Here is an 18,100-nt window from a genome sequence, read left to right on the forward strand (position 1 = left end):
GGCTGGCCTATGCCACCAGGGCAAGGGAGGCTGCTGCAGCAGCCAGGGGCACAGGTGGTGGCTGTGGAATGTGGGCACTATGGGGCTCTCCATGCATTTTCAGATAAAGGTCGCAGGGAGCTCTGGCTGCCGGGCAAGGCAGAACACAGGGAGGGGAGCCCAGCACAGCAGCGGAGAAGGGTCCGGCTGAGGGCCAGGAGCAATGCCCAGGAGCTCGTGGAAGGGCAGGGAGGAAGTCTGGTTATCCAGGTAGACTTCCTGGAGGAGGACACAATGCCAGTCTTCGTCTATGGCCAAGAAGTCAATAGGCAGAGGCGGGAGGCAGGCACTCCTGTTGGATGAAGCATGACGGAGGGGCTCGTCCCCAGGTGTGGCGGAGCTGCGTGTTGGTTTCAGTGGCGCTGGGGGGGGCCAGCCAGTTAAGGGTCCTGAGGGCCAGGCCTGGAAGCCGAAGCCCCTGCCTGCAGAGACGGCATTTCCACTCCCTGCCCGCGCCTGAGCTCCCCCACTGCAGTGTGCTGTGCCCACTCCTGGCTGCTTTCTGTTATGTGGGAGGCCGCCCTGTGAGTCATTCACACTAGAGTGTGAATTAGCCCATCAAATCCGAGGGGACCCCGACGGTGCACAGTCCCATAATAGCACCTGCTTCGTGGGCCGGCAGGAGGCATCGTGAATGCAGTGAAGGCTCTGGCTTGGTGGGTGGGTGGGTAGGTGGGATCTTGTACGCCAAGGCCCCATCACTGTCCCCTGATGTCCCATGAGCCTGTGGGCCCTGTGCAGGCAGCGTGCCTCTGCCGTCCCATGGACAGGTGCGGGGTGAGGATCTGGGCGCGCTTCACAGGGGAGGCAGCTGAGCTCGGAGGGTGGGAATCAGCCTGGCTGCTGGACCCCTGCCGGGTGGGACTGGACGAGCATCGTCCGGGCACTTGCCGGGAGGGGTCAGGGCAGGGGCCCCAAGAGCAGAGGAGCCACGGTGGGCTCTCCCAAGGCCTCCCACCTGCCCCAGGCCCAGCGGAGGCATCTGTGGGGACTTTCCGAGCAGGGCTGGGCCCAGGCCCTTCCCCACCAGCCAGCTGGGGAAGCCTTCGCTGAGCCACCCTCCTCTGGGGCATGGGGACAAGGTTGTGGCCCTGCACTGGTGCTCAGGGCGACATGAGGTGGGGATCCACCCTGGGCTGGGGGCTGCCGGGGAGCTGCACTGATTTGGAGGGGGCTGCTGGGAGCCGGGGTTCCTGACAGGACTGTGGCAAAGGGGTGAGTCGGGAGGTTGGGTCAGGGAGGTTGGGGCCAGTCCCTGTGCGCCATGGGAGCACTGTGGCCTTTGCTGTGAGTGAAGAGGGAAGCGCTACAGGGCGCTAAGCTGGGCCATGTGGCCTGACATATTTCAAGTGACCAATGCCCTGGGAGGCCAGTGGAGCAGGGCAAGGGGCGGTGGCCGCAGTAGCCATGGGCATGAGTGGTGGCCGTGGAGTGTGGGCCCTGTGGGGTTCTCCAAGCATTTTCAGATAAAGGCTGGTGTGACTTGTTGGTGGGCAGCTGACGGGAGGAGGTGGGGAAGGGGAAGGGGGGACCCAAGGCTCCAGGTCAGCAATGGCGGGCTGGCCGTGCCCTCCCCATTCATTGATGCACGGGTGTCCTGGCTGTGCGCCCTGCCCTGCTCTGCAGCTGTGGGTGCCTGCAGGACTGTCCTGCACCAGAATGTGCCCCCGGGGCCACATGTGCAAACAGGGTGCTGACTGAGCACCAGCCACCCCAAGGTGGAGTAAACAGAACAGGAACTTGCCCCTTGGGTTTCTGGACATGGAGGTCCTTGGTGACCTGGGCAGGAGCCAAGTGGGAAGAGTCCCGATGGTGGTGGTCACTCGTGGTCTGCAGAGGGATGGGCAGTGGCTGGACTTGTTGTGGGGCCCTGTCTAGCGGGAAGGCACAGCCCTGCCCTGGGATTCCCATCTGAAGGTCCCAGGTCCCTCTAGGTCCCCACTCCTCTTGGGCAGGAAGAGGACCTGCTCTAGCCAGGCCCCTGCTTGGCTGGTCCTGGGTGGTGTCACTGCCCCAGCTCCTGCTCTCACCCTGGGACCCATGGGGGTGGGGAGCAGGTGTGACTGACCCAGATTCCTCAGGCCTGGGCACAGGAGGGGACCTTGCTCTGTGACCCAGATATTCCAAGTTTCTATAGCTTAGATGAGAGGTGGCAAAAGGTCTCCCACGTGCAGGGAGGTTGCTGTGTGCCAGGGAAGGGGAAGACTTGCCTGTCTGCAGAGATGGGAAAAGTGTCCCCTGCAGCAGGAAGGATTTCAGTCAGACATCTTGCAGAACATCCCAATGTTGTAAGTCAGGATCTGGTACAAGAGAATGCTTCCTAGAGATTTTGTTGAGAGGGAGGTCTGAGGCTTTGCTACCTTTCCCAAGCCGACATGCATCTAAGCTGCCCACGAGGGTCTCAGGTCAGGGCCAACCCCTATCTGTCCTGCTAAAGGCCAGTCCTCGGCTGAGGTCTAGCACAGCAAGAGAGGCTCGGGTCACTCCAAGGAAACCTGCATTGACTGAGTTTATTTCCCAGCTTGCGATGGGTCTCAGGTTGCCCCTGACAGTCATGGTAGGCCGTGGGTGGGAGGCGCATGCAGCCAGGCGGATGAAAGCAGGTTCTGGGCCTGCTACTGTCTTGCTGTGAGGCTTTGGACTATCGCTGCCTCTCTGAGCGTTGGTTTCTTTATCCACAAAGCTGACCTAAGGGTCCCTGCAGAAATCAAATCATAAACTGGCAGAAAGCTCTTAGCACAGCGAAGAAGCCATTATCGTGGAAGTGCAGGGAAGGGCGAGGAGAGAGTCCCTGTCCCTGGGCTGCGTGTCGGGAGTCTGTTCCCCGACACACGTTGCCAAGGCCGGTGGAGCCAGGACGACGTTGGAGGAGGTAGAGAGGCTGAGGCCCCGGCATCTGCATCGCAGGCCTGCAGGCCCCAGTGAGCCCCAGCACAGGATCCAGGCCCTTACGGAATGGCCGGGAGCTGCCTGCTTCCAGAGCTGCCAGCCTGACCAGCCGGGTCTCTGGACCACGGGCAGGTGCCTCCTTGGGCCCTCCATGGCCTAAGGCAGTAGGGGCAGGCCCTGGCCTGACTCTTAGCAGAGTGGGCAGCAGCCCCTCTCTCTTTCTGCCCCCAGAAGCTGATAAGCAAATGAGCACCCACAGCGGGAGCCCTGGGGCCCGGGCGCTGGCTTCCAGGCAGTAGCCGGCAGCTGTAGGCCTGGCGTCCTGCAGACTGGCCAGTGCAGCTGGGAACCTGCCAGGCTGCTGGCCCTAGCCAGCCCAGCTCCCAGCAACCCTCAGGCAGGTGGGCAGCTCGGTTCCGGGCCCCTCTGCTCAGAACAGAGGGCTGAGGCAGCGCTGCGCCCGTGAGAAGCAGAGCTGGGACTGGAACCCAGTGCCAGCTGCACAGAGAGAAGCCGTCTGCAGGACTTTTCGGGTGCCCTCTGGCCTGTGCTGTGCTGGCCGTCTTGGTGTCTGGTCAGAGGCTGGCAGGCATAGACCACAGCTGCACACCCACCCCCGGGCATGCAGATAGGTCCTCTCGGTGGGAGATGGGAGGCTCACAGAGGCAGCGATTATCCAAGGTCACACAGCAAGACAGCAGTGGGCCTGAACTGCAGTGTTTATGTGCCTGGCTGCTTGCTCCTCTCCCACCCAGGGCCTACATCGGAACCTTTACTTCACCTGCAGGTCCTGAGACTGAGACCTATCCTAAGCCAGGAAATAGGCTCAGCTAATGCAGGTTTCCTGGGAGTTACCTGAGCCTCCCTTGCTGCACGGTCACCAGCTAGGGCTTAGTGGCTCTGTGCCCGGGGTGGGTCTCAGGCTTCTGTCCCACCTGTTCCTCTGCTGTGTGGGGACAGTGGCTTCTGCCCTGGAGAGTGTGGGGGATGGAGGCAGGTGGTGAGTGGGGTGTGCCTGGGGCACCTGAGTAAGGCCTTGGAAAACCTTCTGGCCAGCATATAGGATCTAGGGTGTCACTTGGATCTCCAGGACTTCAGGGACCCCACACCCCCTTTCATGTTCCCTCCATAGCCCCAGAGCCTGCCTGGGCCCTGGATTCTATCTGTGGTTACCAGGATCTACACTTGGCTCAGGGAGAAGCTGAAGGGGTCCCTACCCAAGGTCTGTGACTTCTGGGCCATCACAGGGCAGCTTGCGTCCCTGACGGTCATCCCAGTGGCTGGGTACGCGTGGTGGGTGGCTGCCCTTTGGAGCCTGTGAGGTTCACATGGGCAGAGGCAGCAGGCTCAGGCAGAGGCCTCCTCTGGAGCCAAGGAGCCTGACGATGCAGGTCCCTTCCGGGACTCCCACATGCCTCTGCAGCCTCCTTTTTCCGAGGGTCCCAGAGATAGGTGAGCCTCGGTTTTCTAAACCCTGGCTCCCTGAAATAAGAACCTGGAATCACACTGCACTTGCAAGGGGAGGGGGCTTCCCAGGCGACACAGCCCAGAGCCAGCCCTGCAGAGCCTGAGGCCGGCTCCCCAGCCTCCTCCCGGCTCTGCCTCGTCTGTGATCTCCGCTGCACTTGCCTTCTCTGCAAAACGGGACCAGGTCCTCCTCCAGGAGGCAGAGAAGACCCAAGAGACAATAGCAGACGCTAAGGGCATGCTCGGGGGTCTCCCGGGCGCTCACAGCTTGTCCCTTCTCCCCGGACCCGAATTTCAGGATGTGCGGCTGCTGATGGAGACTGAGCAACATCCCTAATTCAGTAGAAACTGCTCTGGGCTCTCAGATGTGGGCGCTGGTGACCCACCCATGCGTGCTCTGAACCCGGCCTTGTGCGGCTCAGCGCTGTCCGGAGCGGACCCAGTGCTTCCCTCTGGACGCCCCCACCCCCATTTTAAAGATGAAGAGACTGAAGCAAGAGGTGGTGTAGGTAGCTTTCCAAGGTCACAGAGCTAGGGCACAGCCGAGGCACAGTTCAAAGCCAGATGTCTGATCAGAGGCTGCTCGCCCAGGCTTTTTGAGCGCGGTCAGGGCTGCGTGTGGGCGGATCTCCAGGCTCCTCTGGGGACCGCAGGCTGGAGAGCGCGCCAGCCCAAAGGGCAAGGGGGCAGGCCCCTTCTGGCTCCCAGCCTCAGCCCCGGTGGGTACAGTGGGGGCGGGATGGAAGAGGTGAGCTGAAGACTGCAAGGCGCCTGGCCGCCCTCATCCCTGGGTGGGGAATAGGGTGAAACAGCAGCATGAAGGCTCTAGGGTAGACCATAGGCAGACCTTCCACTTGGGCTTTTCTCCCGAAGTCCGGGGTTAGGGGCTGGGTGGCAGCTACTTAGGGAGGGCTGAGGGCTTTTCAGCTGACAGTAGGAGGGAGACCAGCAGCTGGGGCTCCGCAGCTGCAGAGCTGCGCCGCAAGCTCTTGGGGCTCATCTCTTCAGGAGGCCTCCTCCTCCACCAGGCAGGCCCAGGACTCTGGGTGGGGCTGGGGACTCAGCCCCTGAGAGGACCCCCTGGGCACTTCCCGCCAGCCAAGCCCCAGCAGGGAGGAAGGCAGGCCTGGCTCCAGGGCCAGGTCTGGGAAGGAGGGACACGGTGGCTTCTTCCGGACAGGAGGGCTGCCTCGAAAGGTGGGGGAATTCGGCTCCAAAGCAGCAGGAGGAGGAGGAGGAGGAGGAGGAGGAGGAGGAGGAGGAGGAGGAAGAACAGGAGGAGGCTGGGGTGGAGAGGAGGAGGAGGGGTTCGCAGGGCAGGTCAGTCCCTGGCGCCCAGTTACAAGTCCTGTGCTGAAATGCGTGCTTAGATGGAAACCGGGGCAGCGGCGGCCCGTAGTCAGCGGGCGGCTGGGTCAGACCGCAGAGGGAAGTTTCCAGCGGCAGGCCTCCCTGCGGGGAAGGCCGAGTCTGTCCCAGGAGATGAGCTGCAGGCAGCAGGGGTGACGAGGCCCGGGGGAGGTGGGGGCGGGGGATGGAGCGGGCCCAAGGTCACCAGCTCTCAGCCGGCGCCCTGGGCCGCGGGACGGACGGCTCCGGAGCGGCCCCTCGCCGCGCTCCGAGCCCGCCCCGCGCCCCCCGGCCACACCCGGCTCGCACCCGCCCTCCCCGCTCCACGTGCGCCCACGCGCCCCTGCGGGCCTGCCCCTCCCTCCAGCGCGGGCCGGGGGCGCGGGCCCGGGAGGCGCTGGGGGCGGCGGGGGCGCGGGCGGGCGGCTGCCGGGCCCCGGGCCAGCTCTCGCCCCCCGCCCCGCCCCCGCTCGCTCGGCGCCCCCGCCCGGCTCTCCCTCGGGCTGCGCTCCGCGGCTCTCGGCGGCGGCGGCGGTGGCGGGCGCAGAGCGCGGCATGGGCGCCCGGGCCGCGGGGCCTGGCGGCGGCAGGCGGACGGGCGGGCGCGCGGCCGCGGGTGCAGGTGCGGGGCCGGGGCCGGGGCGCGGAGCCGCCGCTCGGGGGCCGGAGCGCCCGCGTCCCCGCCGCCGCTGACGCTCCGCCTGTCTCCCTCCCGTGTCCCGCCCGCCCCCAGACCCTCCTCCTCCTCCGCCCCCCCGCAGCTCGGGCCCTGGTCGTGGCGCGGCTGCCGCACGGTGCCCCTCGACGCCCTCCGGACGCGCTGCCTCTGTGACCGGCTCTCCACCTTCGCCATCTTAGCCCAGCTCAGCGCCGACGCGGTGAGACCCCGGCCGGGCCGGCGGGAGGGGCGCGGGCGGGGGCGCGGGCGGGGCTGCCGGGGCCTGCGGGGGGGCGCGCACCCGTCCTGTCCCGGAGGGGTCGCTGCGCCCCGCAGCCGCCGTGGCCTAGCCCGGCCGGCGGGGTCCCTGAGCCTCTGGAGAGGGTGGGTGCGCGCCGAGCGGGTGGCAGCGTGGACTTGGGGACGGGCCTGGGAGGAGCCGGGACCCCCGGAAAGTGACTGATGGATGGGTCCCATCTCCCCTGGCCTTGGAGGCCCGGGAGCTCGGAAGGAGCCTGGGCCTGAGGGGAGACTGGGTTGGGTCCTGAGCTGGGGGCGGGGAGGCGTCGCCGGTGGAGGGGCTACCCCTTCCCCTGGTCCTCCCGCCTGCCAGGGAGCGGGAAGAGGAGGAGCTGCCGCCTTGGCAGAGCCCTTCGACCCACCCCGAGTAAAGCCTGGTCCGTGGCGGTGTTGGGGGCCCCAGGGAGGGGCCCTGGCCCAGATCCGCCCCCCCACCCCCAACAAGCCTCAGCACCTCGGGGCCTCCTTTTTGTTCTGTGATTCTTGTGGGGGCTGCTGGTTTCTATGGCTACGGCATCTAGGGCCAGCCGCTGGCAGGGCACCTGGGTGCTGGGCGCAGCCCGCTGGGGCAGGTGGGCCCTCTTGCTTCCAGCCGGCCAAGCTGCACACCTGGCCTGAGGTGGGCCACAGCCCCTTGCCGGGTCCCAGGACCAGGCCACGACGGCCCCCTGAGAAGCACGGGGCCTCGGCCGGGGCTCACCCGGTGCCTCTGCCCAGACCTGAGGGGAAGCCTGGGGGGCAGCGGGGGTGGACGGGGCACTTGGAGGGGCCTGGCCTTCCTGGGAGTTGGAGGTGGCATTCCTGGCCCTCGTGGGACCCTGGGGTCCATGTGGGAGGTAGTCTGGCCTCTTAGAGGACCCTCCGGCCTCCCGGCTGTGTCGTCTGGACACTGGGGGAGCAGGTGATATTGTCAGCTGGGGTTTCCCACAGTGCCAGAGCTGGATAGAACCTTCCAGGCCATTGCCAGTAAAGTCCTCCATTGACAGGCAGGGAAACTGAGGCCCAGGGAGAGAGAGCCTTGCTCAAGGTCTTGGGTGAGTGGGCTGGGCAGGAGTCTTGTGTCTGGCCCCCAGCCCCAGTGCACCCCTGCTTGGGCTGTCCCCTCAGGCGGGGCTCTGGATGTTGCTGGTTCTGTGGACAGAGCCCCTCAGGCAGCAGTTGGCAGAGCCATCCCAGTGGCTCCCTGGAAGAGGTGGCCTTCTGTGTAGAAGGCCTTGGACATTGTGGCTTTCGATGCGTGGACTTTCTGGGCCCCTTCAAGGCTGGACCAGGCAGGACAGGGCCCAGCCGCTGGTCTCTGGGTGCTGCTCTTCCTGTGGGTGCTGGAAGAGTACCTAGGCAGGAGAGAGCCCGGGGTGCGGGGGGGGGGTGCCCCTCTGCCCCTCCTCCCAGCCCAGTGTCAGGCCTGCAGCAGTTCAGCGTTGGGGTGTTGAGACATAGGTTTGTCTCTGACACACTGTGACCCTGGACTGGCCCTACCTTAAGCTTCTCTGAGCCTCAGTTTCCCCACCTGTGAAAGGGAGGGGACCTGTACTACCCGAGGAGGGGGGGGCTGCGAGGAGGGAGAGGGATGACGCAGAGAGAGTGCCGGAACGGGGCAGTCCCGGCGGGTGGCGTCCCAGTCGGTCACCAGACTGAACTCCAGAGTGGGCCTGGCCGAGGGGACTTGTTCAGAGAGGGGCAGGGGGGAGCTGGATGCTGAGGGGCTGTTCCCAGGAGGAGCCCCCCACCTGCGTGCCGCAGTGCACCAGCGGGGGAAGCGGCTGCTCTGCGGGGTGGCAGTCGGGGGTGGAGGCAGCCAGATGCACAGTCCTGGACCTTTTTAGTGGGGGGGGGGGTTCTAGAGTTAGCTCAGCTCACCCACACTGGTGTTGACAGGGCAGGATGCCAGCAGGCATGGTGGGTGCCCTGTTCCCCTCTCCCAGACAGGGCATTGAGGCCGGGGCATGGGCTACCAGTGTCCGCAGAGCCACAGCGCCGAGGGCAGGCTGCCTGGACCTCGAGGGGCCGCTCAGTGTCCTCATCTGTGAGGTGGGAGGGTGGTTGGCTCCACTGCAAGGTCAGACCACCTGTGGCTCAGATTGGGCTCTGGGCACCAGCAGGGGTGTGAGCTGAGAGCCAGCATCCCAGGAAGAAGCCAGGGTGGGCGCAGCCTCTGGCAGGCGCTTGCTGGCCCCAGAGCCTCTTGGAGTCTTCCTCTGCTTTCCGCAGCACCTCTGCCTGCCCGGCAAGGGCTGGCCCTGGATGCTGCGGGGAGGGCCCGAGAGGGAAGGGAGACTGCTGTTGTGCAGCCCGCCACTGGCGTGCTCCTTTGTCCACCACGCCAGTCCCTCCGAGGGCCTGGGGCTGGGGTGCGGGGGCGGATGTGGGAGGCGGGTGTGGCACACACAGGTCCACAGCTGCCCGGGGGAATGAGGAGGGCTCTGGGTGGGCTCTGGGTGCGTGGCCACAGCCACCTCCCCTCCTGAGTGTGGTGTGGGGAGGTGTGCGTGGGGCCGGGGTTTGGAGTGGGGTCCTGAGGGGTGTGCAGGAGTTCACCAGCCAAGCATTGTGGTGTGAGTCGCAGCCACTGCAGGGGGAGGAAGCGGGCACAGGCGAGGAGAGGCACAGAGCCCAGCAGCCAGAGTGGACTGGGGGGAGGCTGGGAGGCGAGGGGAGAGCAGTGGGCCTGGGTGCCCCGGGGTCCCAGCAAGAGTGACGAGCGTTAGCCCAGCGGACCAGTGGGGAGGCACCCCAGTGAGCTGGGCTGGACGGGGAGACAGAGGGCTGCTGCCCAGCTCGGCCTGGCTAGGGTTGGATGGACATGCTGGGTGTGGGGACTCTGGTCAGAGTGGGCAGAGGCTGTGGCATTGGGGGTTCCGAGGGGCTGCAGGGGCTGCTGACCAGATGGCCTGAGGTGCTGGTAGAGGCTGGTCTGTAGGCATCCCGGGTGGGATGAGATCCGGGCAGGGTGGTGGAACGAGGGGAGGTGAGAGCCAGGAGCCCCCTCCATCGCTGGCCTAGAGCCAGGGTGTTGGTGCAGATGCCGGCTCTGCCGCTGCAGGCCTGTGACGGCCAGGAGGTTGAGTAACCGCTCTGAGTCACACCTGTCAGGCGGATGATGCCACCTGCCTCAGCGTGGTGGGGACTGAACTAGGTGATGTATTTATGGCACTCGACACAGGCTGGGGTGTAGTAAAGGGTCTGAAAAGCCAGTTGTTGGCGGTATTGCGGCTGTGATGTGCCTCAGACTGTGTTAGAAGGTTGTGACCAGGGTCAGAGTTCATTTGCAGCCAGGATCAGGTCTCGGTGTGTGACCAGGGTCAGGGCTCAGGGTGTGATCATGGTCAGGGTTCGGCATGTGACCAGAATCAGGGCTCAGTGTGTGCACAAGGGCAACACTCACAGCCTGACTGGGATCAAGGCTCAGGGTGTGACTGGGCTCAGGGCTCAGGATGTGACCAGTGTCAGGACTTAGAGTATGGCTGAGATCCAGGGTCAGAATGTACTTGGGTCAGCGTTTAGTGCATGGCTGCGTTCAGGGACCAGGGTGTGATGGGAATTGGGGCTCGGGATGTGATCCAGGTCAGGATTCAGTGTACGACGGGTTCACGGCTTAGTCTGTGGTTAGAGTCGGGAATTAGTTTTGTGAGCATGTGGGAGCCATAGATGGTGTTGGGGTGGTGACGGGACGAAGGTGCTGTGGGTAGAAATGAGTCCTTAGGGGGCACAGGGTGGATACAGTGTTCAGGAGAAGACTGGGAGTCAGGAGTTTGTGGGGTGGAAATTGGCAGTCACTCTGTCACCAACCAGGAAAAGCCACTGGTGGGGGCAGCGGCCGGGACCCTGGAGAGGGTTAAGTGAAGGTGATGGGGCAGAGAGCCGAGGGCTGGTTCAGACCGAGTGTGCAGGGAGGGCCTCTGTGAGGTGGCAACTTCCGCCCGAGAGGAGAGCCAGGCACCTGACGGTCAGGGAGAGCGTGCAGGGCAGGGGCCTGGCGTGGGCGGGGGCCTGGGCGGCTGCGCCTGTCTTGAACCAGTCTCCGGCAGGGGCCCAGCCTGGCTCTGCCTCCCCTCGGCGTGAGCTGAGGCTGGTCTCAGCCTAGCCCTCCTAGTAGAGCCTGCAGTTCTGGGACCCCTGCGCCTGCCCGGGCCACTGCCCGTCCCTTCTCCGTCGCCTGGAACAGAAGCTGCTGAGCAAGGGCCGTGGGGAGTGGCTGATGAGCCAGGCGGGCAGGAGAGGGTTCAGGCAGGCGGCGGGAGAGCTGGCGGGCTCTCGGCTGCCAGGCCTAAGGAGGGCAGGCGGAAGCAGATGGCCACAGAGGCCTGGGCCCGAGCCAGCCTCGGAGCAGGCGTGAGCCACTTACTCGGCCGCCTGTGACCTTCGTGGCATGCCGGCCTCAGGCCAGCCCAGTGTCTTGGAAACATTTACCGGGGTCACCCTGTCTCCCACCTGTCCCTATCCAGCTGGCCTCCTAGCCCTGGGCCTCAGTTCTGCACTGGTGAAGTTACCAGGGGCTGACGAGCCAGGCGGGGAGGGGAGGGGTCAGGGGGGCGGTGGGAGAGCTGGCAGGGGCACTGCGATAGGACTTCAATCCCAGAGGACCACTAGAGGGAGGCCTGAGCGCCAGGCTGTGGCAGGCAGGAGAGGTGCTGAGCAGGCTTTCCGACGGGGCTCCGTGTCGCTGTTCCCAGCTTGCGCGCCCAGAGCGTAGTGTGGGCAGTGGAGGTGAGCAAGGCTACCTGGGTGGCTCGAGGGGCCTGCGTGCAGGCAGCGGCTTTTGAAAGCCTGGTGGCGGACAGGGCTTCTGTGCACGAAGGGAAGGTGAGCCTTGTTCCGGGGAGGCACAGCTGGAGCTGTGGCACCTGGCGTGCTCAGGCAGGACAGCCTGGCCCGGGAGGCGAGTGCCAGGTGTGGGGGTGTCAGTCGTGTGTCTGTGCGGGACCTGCATGTGTGCATCTGTGCCGTGGGTGTGTGTGTCCGTGTGGGCCCCGGGCGTGTGCGTCCGTGTGGGCCCCGGGCGTGTGCGTCTGTGTGGGCCCCAGGTTTGTGCGTGTGTAGGGGGGCCTGGGTGTATATGTCTGTGTGGGCCCCAAGTGTGTGTGTGGCCCCTGGATGCCTGTGTGTGTGGGCCCCAGGTGTGCGCGTCTGTGTGGGCCCTGGTGTGTGCAACTGTGTGGCCCCGGGTGTGTATGTCTGTCTGGGCCCCAAGTGTGTCTGTGTGGCCCCTGGATGCCTGCATGTGTGGGCCCCAGGTGTGTGTATCTGTGTGGCCCCGGGTGTGTATGTCTGTGTGGGCCCCAAGGGTGTCTGTGTGGCCCCGGGTGCCTGCATGTGTGGGACCCAGATGTATGTGTCTGTGTGGGACCCAGGTGTGTGTGTCTGTGTGGCCCCAGGTGTGTGTGTGTGGCCCTGGGTGTGTGCATGTGTGTAGGGGGAGGGCCCGTGTGTGTGTGTGGCCCTGGGTGCCTGCGTGTGTGGGCCCCAGGTGTGTGTGTGAGGCCCCAGGTGTGTGTGTCCGTGTGGCCCCTGGTGTGTGTGTCTGTGTGGGCCCCAGTGTGTGTGTCTGTGTGGGCCCCAAGTGTGTGTGTGTGGCCCCGGGTGTGTGTGTCTGTGTAGCCCCGGGTGCCTGCGTGTGTGGGCCCCGGGTGTGTGTGTCTGTGTGGGCCCCGGGTATGTGTGTGTGGCCCTGGGTGTGTGTGTGTGTGTGTGTGTGTGTGTGTCCGCGGGTGTGTGTGTCTGGGCCCCAGGTGTGTGTCTGTGTGGGCCCCGAGTGTGTGTGTTTGTGTGGCCCCAAGTGTGTTGTGTGGCCCCGTGTGTGTGTGTGTGGCCCCGGTGCCTGCGTGTGTGGCCCCGGGTGTGTGTGTGTGGGCCCCGGGTGTGTGTGTGTGTGGCCCTGGGGCTGTGTGTGTGTGGCCCTGGGTGTGTCTGTGTGGCCCCGAGTGTGTCTGTGTGGCCCCGGGTGTGTGTGTATGGCTCCAGGTACCTGCGCGTGTGGCCCCCGGTGTGTGTGTCTGTGTGGGCCCCAGGGGTGTGTGTGTGGCCCTGGGTGTGTGTGTCTGTGTTGTCAGGGTTGTGGCCTGCATCACCCCTAGGACAGAGCTTCAAGTGTGTGACTTCAGGCCTCATTTGGGCCTGGAGTGGAGTTGGGAGGAGCTGAGGCGGGAGGAGCAAGGGAGGATGGGGGGTGGAGGATCCTCCATGGCCAAGGCCCTCACCGGGCCGGGGCTTCGGCTGGCACTCCCCAGGGCTGCACTGGCACACTCTGATTCAGGTGCCGCTGCCGGCTTCATGGAGGCCGAAGTGCAGACTGCTGTGAGCCGGGCAGGTCCAGGAGGGTGGGAGGATGCGGGTGGCCCCGGGAGGTAGCAGCGAGGCAGCCCACACTGAACAGGACCGGGACAGGTGGGGCCCTGAGGTTACCCAGCCAGGGCAGAGGCCAGCGAGGCTGAGCCGGGAGGCCTGGCGATGACGCTGACCGTCCGGAAACCTCGGTTTGTTTTGGAGCGGGACCCTCCGCGGTGCCGTCCGGTAACGCTGAACCAGCTCCTTTGCTTTTCTGGATTCTGCCTTCCCCATCTTCATTCAACTGGCTCGTGACGTTGACTGAGCATCCCTGCTGGGCGGGGCCCTCTGGGGCTCAGGGGCATGGAGGACACTCAGCCGTGGGCATAGCAGCCACGACAGCAGGGGCTCTGAACTGGATCGGGGGCACACCAGCAGGACCTGGGAGGCAGGGGAGGCCGCCTGGAGGAGGCGGTGCAGGGAAGAGCAGTCCAGGCGCAGGAGCTTATGTTGCTGGTGAGAGCACAGAGCACCGCCGCCGTCAGGCATGGCTGAGGGGAAAGGGGGCCCAGGTTGGGGTGGGTGGGGCTGCACGGCCACCGGGCAGGCTCGGGATGCCGAGCACACGGGGACAGGGGCAAGAAGGGCTGCCCGGGGCTTTAGGCGACAGGGCAGCATGCCAGGGTCAGCAGACTTGGGGTGGGGTCCAGGAAGGCGTCAGCTTCAGGGTGGGGGGTGCCCTAAGCACCCCCTCCTCCCCAGGCCTCGCCTTCCTGGCTGGCCGATCACCTCTGCCTCCTTTCAAGGGCCTGAAGAGGGACTGCAGGCTCATTCTCCTGAATTCCTGGAGCCATCTTGAAGCTCTGTGTGCAGGGGCCTCTGTTCACGCCCCCACACGCATATCCCCGCCTGCTGTGTGCCTGTGAGCCCCGGGACGGCAGTTCAGCCTGGCTCACGACTTGGGTGACGGGCTGCGCCGTGGCTCAGGGTGAACTCATCCGTAGAGAGGTGATGCCAGCCTGAGTCCCCTCCCCAGCCGTGCACGCCCCTTCAGCCACTTGACTTCCGGTCCGTCCTCAGGCCTGGCGTGCCGGGGCTGTGTGGGGCACGGGGTCAGGAAGCGGGGGTCTGTCGCTGGACCAGGTCCTTTTGAGGAGGGGATGAGCCGCGTGGTCAGAGGCGCAGCCATGGGAAGTGGGAAGGGTCTTCTGGGGGTACCGCCAGGAAAGAGCCCTGAGGGGGCCAAGGAGGCCTCGGGGGCTAGAGAGGGAGGCTGGCCAGGGTCAGGGCCAGCCTGGTGGCCTTTGCAGAGCCAGGTGTGGCATTCAGACGATGCCCAGGGTAGAAGAGTCAGGGAGGAGTGGGGGCCCTCCCTAGGGAGGGGCAGTCACCTCAACTAAGTACCTCCCAGGTGGTGAGGAGGAAGGGCCCACTTTATTCAGGAACCCCAGCATCCAGATGGCACCCAGCTGCCACACTCTCGGCCTCTGAGCAGGCAGAGGTGCCCTCCTGTGCACTGGTAAACCCCTCCCCGTCCCTCCCCTGCACCTGCAGAGGCGTTTGCAGGGGGCAGGGCTAGAGGTGGGGGCGGTGACTGGTGGTAGGCTGGCGGCTGGGCCTGGAAGCTGCAGGGGACTGAGGGGCTGTGGAAGGGACACAGAGGTACCTGCAGTGCCGAGGAGGGGGGCTTTGGTGCAAGGAAGCTGACAGGGATGCGTCGGAGCTGTGGGGGACGGGTGGGCATGGGGTGTCCGCCTGGCTGGATGGCATCTCGGATGGGGGTGGGCTGGAGCCAAAGCCGCTGCTCCGCCCCGGGTGTCTCAAAGCCTGGGCCCGAGAGGACAGTGCGAGCCGGTGGGCCTGGACCTCCCTGGCCCCATCTGCAGTGTGGGGGTGGCGCCTGCCTGGAAGTGGTGGGGGTTCGTGGCATGATGGCGGCAAAGACTCATCTGCCATCGGACTTGGCGTGTGACTGGGGCATGGGCGAAGGGCCCATCCTCACAGGGCACAGCCCCAAAAGGGAGTTCTGGAGGGCCTGAGCTGGGGGCCTCTGCAGGGGGCGGGCGGAGGAGGTGGAGGAGGGGCTGGGCTGGACGCTGGGGGTGTGACTGGGGGCTGAGGCCTCTCGGGCCTCAGTCTTCAGGTCTGCAGAGTGGGCGTGCGGGGCGCATCACTCCCCAAGGTCTTTCCCCGGTTTTCACAGAACATGGAAAAGGCGACCCTGCCGTCCGTGACGCTCATCGTGGGCTGTGGCGTGTCCTCACTCACCCTGCTCATGCTGGTCATCATCTACGTGTCTGTGTGGAGGTGGGTGCCCCCAGGTGCTGGGCATGGGCGGCCTTGGCACCTGTCACCCACACCTCTTCCCCTTGAGGTCACGGGAGGGGTCTGGGTGCCCTTCCCTCCCTTGTTCTCACCTCCCAGTCACCTCCGCCTGTATCACAGACGCAGCCGGGCTGTGGCCCCTCCAAGGGTGCCCCACATACTCGGCCATGTCCAAATGCAGGGGCGGGTCCGGGTGCTACTGTCCTCCCTGAACATGTTCCCTGGCGATGCCAGCCTGTGTTCCCTCCCCCTCTGCCTGCACTTCCTCACTGCCCTGTCTGTCCTCAGACCAGCAGGTCCCCGGAGCCTCTGCTCACTCCCCACCTAAACTCCCTTTCCCAGGGCCACAGAGCTCAGCTGCTGTCTGTTCCGAGTGTGCTGGGCGGGTGTTTGGGGCCACCCCGTGGCCTGGGCAGGCCGCTGATGCCTGTGAGTGTGTGGGTGTGCCTCCAGGCACTCGTCCCATCTCCCTGATTCCTGCTCCTGTCTCACTGAGTACAGGTGTGGGACAGGGAGCAAGAACTCAAGGTCACTGCCCGTGGGGCTGAGCGGGGACTCCCAGCGTGTCCAGAGGACACACGGTCCAGCTCCCTAGGCAGCACGATGTCAGCCGATAATCGGAACTGACTGCTTGGCTGCTGCCCAAGGTCGGGCACCGAGAGGTCGATGTGGCTGGCGGGGAGGGTGGCCCAGCTTTCCCGCAGACAGTGACCGGGTTGTGGTCCTGCCCGAGGGCACAGCGTCCACCGGGCTCTAGGGGAACCATGGCGTTTCCTCTCTCCTGGGCCTGCCTTTCCCCGAGGCCTCAATTTCATAAAACGTCTGGGGATTGGGGTTCAGGGGCTCTGAACTCACCTCTGATGTGCTGAGTTCTGAGGAGGATTTCTGCCTACAATTTTCAAAGCATCCCCCTTGGTGAGCTCTCCTGGCTATCCCTGTGCCCCGGGAGCTGCCAGCAGGGACAGTTCTACAGTCCCCCATGAGGAAGTGGGAGCCCAGAGAGAGAACGTGACCTGCCCAAGGTCATGCAGCACATCAGGGCCACGTCAGAGCCCCTGAGGCTCAGCTCTGGGCCTTCTGCTCTCCACCTGGGTGGACCTCAGTCCCTAAGGGCTGCTGGTGGTGCTGCTGGTGGTGGTGGTGGTGGTGGTGATGGTGATGGTGCTGGTGATTATATTGATAATGATGGTGATGGTAATTGTGGTGGTGGTGATGGTGGTGATGGTGATGGTATGGTGATGGTGCTGGTGGTTGTGTTGATAGTGATAGTGATGGTGATGGTGGTGGTGATAGTGTTGGTGTTTGTGGTGATGGTGGTGATGGTGCTGGTGATTGTGTTGACAGTGATGGTGGTGGTGCTGGTGGTATTTGTGGTGATGGTAATGGTGATGGTGCTGGTGGTTGTGCTGATAGTGGTGGTGATGGTGATGGTGGTGGTGATAGTGTTGATGGTGTTTGTGGTGATGGTGGTGATGGTGCTGGTGATTGTATTGATAGTGATGGTGGTGGTGGTGTTTGTGGTGATGATGGTGGTAATGGTGATGGTGCTGGTGATTGTGTTGATAGTGATGATGGTGATGGTGGTGGTGATGGTGGTGGTGTTTGTGGTGATGGTAATGGTAATGGTGCTGGTGGTTGTGTTGATTATGATGGTAATGGTGCTGGTGATTGTGTTGTTAGTGATGGTGGTGATGGTGGTGGTGTTTGTGGTGATAGTGATGGTGATGATGGTGGTGGTGGTGATGGTGGTGGTGTTCGTGGTGATGGTGATAGTGATGGTGGTGATGGTGACTGGTGGTGGTGTTCATGGTGATGGTAGTGGTAATGGTGATGGTGCTGGTGGTCATGTTGATGGTAATGGTGACTGGTGGTGGTGATGGTGGTGGTGGTTGTGATGGTGGTGATGAGGATGGTGGTGGTGGTGGTGTTTGTGGTGATGATGGTGGTCATGGTGGTGCTGGTGATTGTGTTGATAGTGATGGTGATGATGGTGGTGATGGGAGTGATGGTGGTGGTGCTGGTGATTGTGGGGATGGTGTTGGTGGTGATGGTGTGGTGTTGGTGGTAGTGATTGTGATGGTGGTGATGGTGGTGATGGTTGTGTTGGTGATGGTGGTAGTGATTGTGTGATGGTTGTGGTGTGGTGCTTGCGATGGTGTTGATGGTCTGGTGGTGGTGGTGGTTGTGTTGTTAGTGGTGATGGTAATGATTGTGTCATGATGGTGATGGTGGTGATGGTGTTGTGGTGTTAGTGATTGTGACTGTGATGGTGATGGTTGTGTTGGTAGTGGTGATGGTGGTCATGAGTGATGATGGTGGTGTGGTGATGGTAATGATGGTGATGGTGTGGTGGTGGTGGTCGTCGTGATCGTGATGGTGGTAATGGTTGTGTTGGTAATGGTGATGGTGGCCATGATTGTGTGATGGCGGTGGTGGTGGTGTTGGCAGTGACTGTGAGGGTGGCGAAGGTTGCATTCATAATGATGACGGTGGCAATGATCGTATGGTGATGGTGGTGGTGGTGCTGTTGGTGACAATGACTGCAGGAAGCGGGGTGGGACCCTGGCCTTGGTGCCGGCCACAGGACCTCAGGGCGTCTGCAGACGGGGTTCTGTCGGGTGGCGATCCTGGGCCCCCACACTCTCCCACAGGTATATTCGCTCAGAACGGTCTGTCATCCTCATCAACTTCTGCCTGTCCATCATCTCGTCCAATGCCCTCATCCTCATTGGGCAGACCCAGACCCGCAACAAGGTAGGGAGCCTGGCGTCCTGCCGTGCACCTCCCAGGACGCTCGGGTGGAGTGAG

At 64.1% G+C, this 18,100-nt stretch overlaps 1 protein-coding gene across 10 annotated transcripts in view; it reads left to right on the plus strand.

Annotated features, from left to right (window-relative positions):
* ADGRB1 (adhesion G protein-coupled receptor B1) overlaps positions 1 to 18,100 on the plus strand; it is a 95,947-nt gene that overhangs the window by 54,214 nt on the left and 23,633 nt on the right. For 9 of the 10 annotated variants that reach the window (XM_074387230.1, XM_074387232.1, XM_074387231.1 and 6 more), the window contains exons 18-20: positions 6,479 to 6,623; positions 15,171 to 15,274; positions 17,944 to 18,046. In XM_074387230.1, coding sequence (XP_074243331.1) covers positions 6,479 to 6,623; positions 15,171 to 15,274; positions 17,944 to 18,046 — 352 coding nt within the window. Of the gene's footprint in view, positions 1 to 6,198; positions 6,368 to 6,478; positions 6,624 to 15,170; positions 15,275 to 17,943; positions 18,047 to 18,100 lie in introns of those variants that run through there. The other variant, XM_039464579.2, reaches the window with a different exon arrangement.

Source organism: Saimiri boliviensis, chromosome 15 (assembly GCF_048565385.1).
Source record: "Saimiri boliviensis isolate mSaiBol1 chromosome 15, mSaiBol1.pri, whole genome shotgun sequence".
Lineage (NCBI taxonomy): Eukaryota > Metazoa > Chordata > Mammalia > Primates > Cebidae > Saimiri > Saimiri boliviensis.